The 6,719-nt window shown below is 46.4% G+C and overlaps 1 protein-coding gene across 2 annotated transcripts in view; it reads right to left on the bottom strand.

Moving 5' to 3' along the window:
• The window catches only part of LOC129838281 (protein kinase C alpha type-like), a 65,687-nt gene that overhangs the window by 42,494 nt on the left and 16,474 nt on the right, over positions 1–6,719 (bottom strand). For both annotated transcript variants that reach the window (XM_055905140.1, XM_055905150.1), the window contains 3 exons: positions 6,169–6,260; positions 5,150–5,212; positions 4,800–4,938 (listed from right to left, as the gene is read on the bottom strand). In XM_055905140.1, the coding sequence (XP_055761115.1) occupies positions 4,800–4,938; positions 5,150–5,212; positions 6,169–6,260 (294 nt within the window). The remainder of the gene's footprint in view (positions 1–4,799; positions 4,939–5,149; positions 5,213–6,168; positions 6,261–6,719) is intronic.

Here is a 6,719-nt window from a genome sequence, read left to right as displayed (position 1 = left end):
GTACATTGTTACGTCATGCCAATAAAGCAAATTGAATTGAATTGAATTGAGAGGCAGAGACACAGAGAGAGAGAGAGAGAGAGAGAGAGAGAGGCAGAGACACAGAGAGAGAAAGGAGGTAACGCTGACAGATAGGTATCTAGATTTGTTTCAGGCCATACTGCAGCGAGCACCAATGTGACACCGCTGTCCTTGCCTGTCACAATGACACAGGGCAAATGGTGACCTTCGACTCCATGCACAGCACTGCGTGGCGAAGTGTGAGTAGGGTTTTCTGTGAGAATACTCATTTGAGTTAAGTGTATGTGTGTGTGTGCGTGTGTGTGGGTCGGTCTCTGTCAGTCTGTCTGTTTGAGACTGACCGAGTGTGTTTGTGTGAATGCAGTCTGTATCTGTGTATATGAGTGATTGCAAGTGTGTGTGTCCCAGCCAGTCTCTTCCCTGGTTTGGCATCATCATGAATGTGATAGGGACACACACTCTGATGACCCGTCGCTCCACTATCTCATGTTGTTTTCTTTCATTTCCCACACTCCATAGAGGCCTACGGCCAGATCCCTCAACGTAAACATACTGTGTGCGAGTGTGTGTGAGCGTGCGTGCGGTTGTGTCCATCTGAGCTGCGGTGGATGTCTCCCGGCAGGCCTAATGCTACTTGACAGTTCTGGATCACTCACAGCTACTCAAGGCTTCCACCACCACTACCGTTCTTAATATAGCGCCGTGCACATAGGAACGACGGAGACAAGACAACTACTAAAAACGCCACAGAACACAACCTCCGCCTGATCTCAGAAACAACATCACAGCGGGTTGAAGTGATGTTGGCCCACACCTCGGTGTTACTGGATTCGTTGAAGCGACGCGCACCACGGTGAGTACGGTACATTAAGCCATAAGCTGTACGTCTGTTGCTAGGTTTTGAAGTGAACGCATTTGACTAGTTAGGCTACTATACTGACTGCTGGATTGATGGTGTTCAGTCAAACAGCGTCACACGGCTGAGTGGAAAGGCAGTAGGGCTTTCAGGAGAACAGGTGATTCGGCACCCGATTTACTCAGAAGTAAATATGTATATAGTGTATATAATAGTGTATAATAGTGTATATCAGGGATGGCCAACCGTGCTCCTGGAGAGCTACTGGCTATGAAGGCTTTTAAGCTGGCTCTAGCCCTGCTGTAGATAATTAGTTGGTGTTAGAATGGCATTTTGTTATCAGTTAATGTATCAAACTGAATCTTACAAGAGAATGAGGCATTTTCTTGCACCTGTAAAGTGTATTAAGTTAAACCCTGGTCAACTTGCCTCCAACGGTTGGGGTTAGGTTATGGGCAAGATAAGCTTGATCTGTAGGGCAACTGCTACTCAGTGCATGGCAGAGCAGTTGAAGGGTCTCCGTCTTGGCTAACGTTAGCTGCTATCGCTAAAAGGCTTTGGGGAGCGAGGCAAAATGGGAGGTCAGGCTGAGTTTAGTGCACACTGACAAAGTGCAAAAGTGAACTTTGGCAGTTTCGCTCTCTCTCTCGACTTCTTCCTCTGTCAACACAGAGGATTTACAGAGAAACGAATTGCTCTGATCTGAAAACATCTGTCACCGCAACCACTAATTGCATAAAGCCTAAAAATAGGAAGTGAAGTTGTTGAAGCCAAAACAAGGAGCCAGAGGACAATCCAAAGATAGCGCTAAAGCAGCTTCTCTCGCTCTCCCAGTTTCTCGCCCAGTCTCTCGCCCAGTCTCTCGCCCAGTCTCTCGCCCAGTCTCTCGCCCAGTCTCTCGCCCAGTCTCTCGCCCAGTCTCTCGCCCAGTCTCTCGCCCAGTCTCTCGCCCAGTCTCTCGCCCAGTCTCTCGCCCAGTCTCTCGCCCAGTCTCTCGCTCAGTCTCTCGCTCAGTCTCTCGCCCAGTCTCTCGCCCAGTCTCTCGCCCAGTCTCTCGCCCAGTCTCTCGCCCAGTCTCTCTCCCAGTCTCTCTCCCAGTCTCTCTCTATTTTTCCTCCCCTCCATCTCACCCTCCCCCTCTCTATCTCACAGGCTTGTTACTCTGGTAACGCAGTGTGTAAATTCCCATTAGCATACAGTGACCAACGTGTTCCTCTCAGATTGATAGAGGCTGCATCCCAGATGACACCCTATTCCCTTTATAGTGCACTGCTTTTGACCAAGGCCCATAGGGCCATAGAGGAAACAGGGTGCCGTTTGGGACGCTCACAGAGCCTTCCCATGGCTGCCTATGTAGGTCAGGGTGAGAGGTAAAGAGTGGAAAGAGAGAGAGAAGTAGAGCAATGCAATGTGTGTGTGTGTTTGTGTGTGTGTGCGGCGTAATGTGGTGGTGACAGGCGGAAGAGAGAGAGGTGCACGGGGACCGTGTGAGCTATTTTTCCACATGGGTCCTGACAACTAAGAGACACACACACCTACAGTACACGGAAGAGTACTCCCATACAGATATGCACGGGGCCACACACTGGTGTGTAGATACACGGACACGGGGACACACACTGGTGCATGTATATACAGTGCCTTGCAAAAGTATTCATCCCCCTTGGTGTTTTTCCTATTTTGATGCATTACAACCTGTATATTAAAATCATTTATATTTGGATTTCATGTAATGGACATAAACAAAATAGTCCAGATTGGTGAAGTGAAATTAAAAAAATTAATTGTTTCAAAAAATTAAAAGAACGGAAAAGTGGTGCGTGCATACGTATTCACCCCCTTTGCTATGAAGCCCCTAAATAAGATCTGGTGCAACCAATAACCTTCAGAAGTCACATAATTAGTTAAATAAAGTCCACCTGTGTTCAATCTAAGTGTCACATGATCTGTCACATGATCTCAGTATACAGTTGAATTTGGAAGTTTACATACACTTAGGTTGGAGTCATTAAAACTAGTTTTTCAACCACTCCACAAATTTCTTATTAACTAACTATAGTTTTGGCAAGTCAGTTAGGACATCTAGTTTGTGCATGACACAAGTAATACAGATCAGGGTTGGGTTATAAAAAAGTATATGAAACTTTGAACATCCCACGGAGCACCATTAAATCCATTATTAAATAATGGAAAGAATATGGCACCACAACAAACCTGCCAAGAGAGGGCCGCCCACCAAAACTCACAGACCAGGCAAGGAGGGCATTAATCAGAGAGGCAACAAAGAGACCAAAGATAACCCCGAAGGAGCTGCAACGCTCCACAGCGGAGATTGGAGTATCTGTCCATAGGACCACTTTAAGCCGTACACTCCACAGAGCTGGGCTTTACGGAAGTGTGGGCAGAAAGGAAAAGAAAAAGAAGAAAAAAATAGGCAAACACGTTTGGTGTTCGCAAAAAGGCATGTGGGAGATTCCCCAAACATATGGAAGAAGGTATTCTGGTCAGATGAGACTAAAATCAAGTTTTTTTGCCATCAAGGAAAACACTATGTCTGGCGCAAACCCAACACCTCTCATCACCCCGAGAACACCATCTCCACAGTGAAGCATGGTGGTGGCAGCATCATGCTGTGGAGATGTTTTCATTGGCAGGGACTGAGAAACTGGTCAAAATTGAAGGAATGATGGATGGCGCTAAATATAGGGACATTTTTGGGGGAAACCTGTTTCAGTCTTCCAGAGATTTGAGACTGGGACGGAGGTTCACCTTCCAGCAGGACAATGACCCTAAGCATACTGCTAAAGCAACACTCAAGTTGTTTAAGAGGAAACATTTAAATGTCTTGGAATGGCCTAGTCAAAGCCCAGACCTCAATCCAATTGAGAATCTGTGGTATGACTTAAAGATTGCTGTACACCAGCGGAACCCATCCAACTTGAAGGAGCTGGAGCAGTTTTGCCTTGAAGAATGGGCAAAAATCCCAGTGGCTAGATGTGCCAAGCTTATAGAGACATAACCCAAGAGACTTACAGCTGTAATTGCTGCAAAATGTGGCTCTACAATGTATTGATTTTGGGGGGGGGGGGATAGTTATGCATACTCAAGTTCTGTTTTCGTGTCTTATTATTGTTTGTTTCCAAATAAAACATATTTTGCATCTTCAAAGTGGTAGGAATGTTGTGTAAATCAAATGATATAACCCCCCCCCCCCCCCCCGACAACACAGAACACAGAGGATAGCAAACTTCCACATCGCAAAAATAGCAAGACAAAATTAATAAATCATATAGGGGAAGCAAAACGTCTCGTATTATGAGGTGGAGGTCAATTTCACTTCAATTAAGAAATCAGACTTTTAGGTAAATGTCCATTTCCAACCCTTCATTGGAGCTAATATAATGGTATCAACCTCTACTCTCTCAAGTCTCTCAAAGTCAGAGAGAGCGAGAGCGTGTGGAGTTATAAGAACCTGACTGGAGCCCCTGCTGTGAGAGCTGGACGGTGCATTTGCAAAGGGGCTCACCACCACCCCAACCACCCTGTGTGTGTGTGTGTGTGTGTGTACCTCACCAACACAGCTTGTCCACCCAGCCTCAGCACCCATGAACCTCTTCGGGGACGTTTTAGAGGAAATCAATATGGTGTCCCTCACTGGGCTGTGCTTGACTGGGTTGGTTACATCAAGGGCAGATTCTCATGCACAACGCTCTCTTTCGAACTCAAAATGTTCAGTAGACACGGTAATCTTTCAAACTCAAAATGTTCAGTAGACATGGTGTGTGTGTGTGTGTGTGTGCGCGCATCCTGAGCTGTCGACTCGGATGTGGATCACCACGGAGACGGGGGCGCAGGCCAGACAATGACAAAGATGACCACCCCCCCACACACACACACACACACACACTCCCCCTGTTCCTACCTCTGGGGCGATGTAGTCGGGCGTCCCACAGAAGGTGCGAGTGGTCACTCCCTCGTATATGTTCTCTTTACACATGCCAAAGTCAGCGATCTTAATGTGGCCCTCCGAGTCCAGCATCACGTTGTCCAGCTTCAGATCCCTGCAGGAGACACCCGCATCATGTGACAAGGGCCAAATGAAGATGACCATTGTATTTTAGGGTCTTTTCTACACCCCTCCTGTTACTTTCTTGACATTTACATTATTACATTGATGAATGAATGGTTTGACAATACACAGTGTACGGTAAACATTGATCCTAGAATGGGATAAAGTGCCTCTGAGTTGGTGTACATTGGAAGAAGACCCACCTGTAAATGATTCCTTTCTTGTGCAGGAAGAACAGGCCAACAGAGATCTCTGCTGCATAGAACCTGCAATGACATGCTCCATGTTAAGACAGCCCTGAAGCCATTCATTTCAACAGGAAGGATTGTAAAGGACTGGAATGTGCTTCAGCTAGACTGGGCACATGCTGATAGATCTATTAATTCTTATACCTAGGCTGTCGTTTCTCCTTCTACTCCGTACTTTGCAGTGCCCAGTCTAGTTTTCCCTCTTCTTCTCCCTTCTCGCTCTCTCTTCCAAGCCCTCTGTTTATTTCTCTTTTACACACACACTCTTATTCCCCCTGATCAAAAATATAAATTCAACAATTTGAAAGATTTGACTGATTACAGTTCATAGAAGGAAATCAGTCAATTGAAATAAATTCATTAGGCCCTAGTCTATGGATTTCACATGACTGGGCAGGGGTGCAGCCATGGGTGGGCCCGGGAGGACATAGGCCCACCCACTTGGGAGCCAGGCCCAGCCAATCGGAATTAGGGATTTATTATAGACAGAAATTATCCTCGGCACCCCTCAGATGATCCCGCAGGTGAAGAAGCCAGATGTGGAGGTCCTGGGCTGCCGTGGTTACACGTGGTCTGCGGTTGTGAGGCCGGTTGGATGTACTGCCAAATTCTCTAAAACGACGTTGGAGACGGCTTATGGTAGAGAAATGACAATTCTCTGGGATCTTTTATTTCAGCTATTTAACTAGGCAAGTCAGTTAAGAACAAATTCTTATTTACAATGACGGCCTACCCCGGCCAAACCCAAATGTCACTGGGCCAATTGTGCGCCAACCTATGGGACTCTCAATCACGGCCGGATGTGATACAGCCTGGAATCGAACCAGGGACTGTAGTGACGCCTCTTGCACTGAGATGCAGTGCCTGAGATGCTGCGCCACTCGGGAGCAGAAAAATGGGACCAACACTTTACATGCTGTGTTTAGATGTTTGTTCAGTATAAAAGGTGAAAGCGAGGGGAAAGGGTAACTTACACTGCCTGTGGCTCTTTGAATTTGCCCGCTTGTTGGATGTGGTACATGAGGTCTCCCCCATTCACATACTCCATGACAAAGTACAGCCGGTCCTGGGCAGAGAGGGAGACAGAGACGGGGCTGTTTAATATCATATAACATTGTTTTTCATAATGTTTTGGGTTCTGCTCTACCGTCATACACTGTGTCATGATAACAGCTATGTCAGAAAGACCCGAGAGGCTTTCTTCATTATACTGTAGGACCCAGTGGTGAGGCTGTTGTGTAGTATTGAGTCACATATAGGGGATACGGTAGGAGTGTTAAGTACTATAGAAAGCAGAACAACAACATGAGAGGAAAAAGTACACCCCTCAGAAATATTTCCCTTGTAGGACTCCATTATGTCTAGTCAAACTGAACTAAATCCCTCAGACAGCCTCTTACCTGTCTGTCCTGCACTAGTCACAGGGCGACATTTTCAAAGTGCAAAACTTTAACATACACCTCACTATAAACCGGGTGGGTCGAGCCCTGAATACTGATTGGCTAAAAGACATGACATATCAGAC

Source organism: Salvelinus fontinalis, chromosome 3 (assembly GCF_029448725.1).
Source record: "Salvelinus fontinalis isolate EN_2023a chromosome 3, ASM2944872v1, whole genome shotgun sequence".
NCBI lineage: Eukaryota > Metazoa > Chordata > Actinopteri > Salmoniformes > Salmonidae > Salvelinus > Salvelinus fontinalis.
The sequence above is the reverse complement of the archived record's forward strand: the minus strand, read 5'-3'. Positions and strand labels throughout refer to the sequence as shown.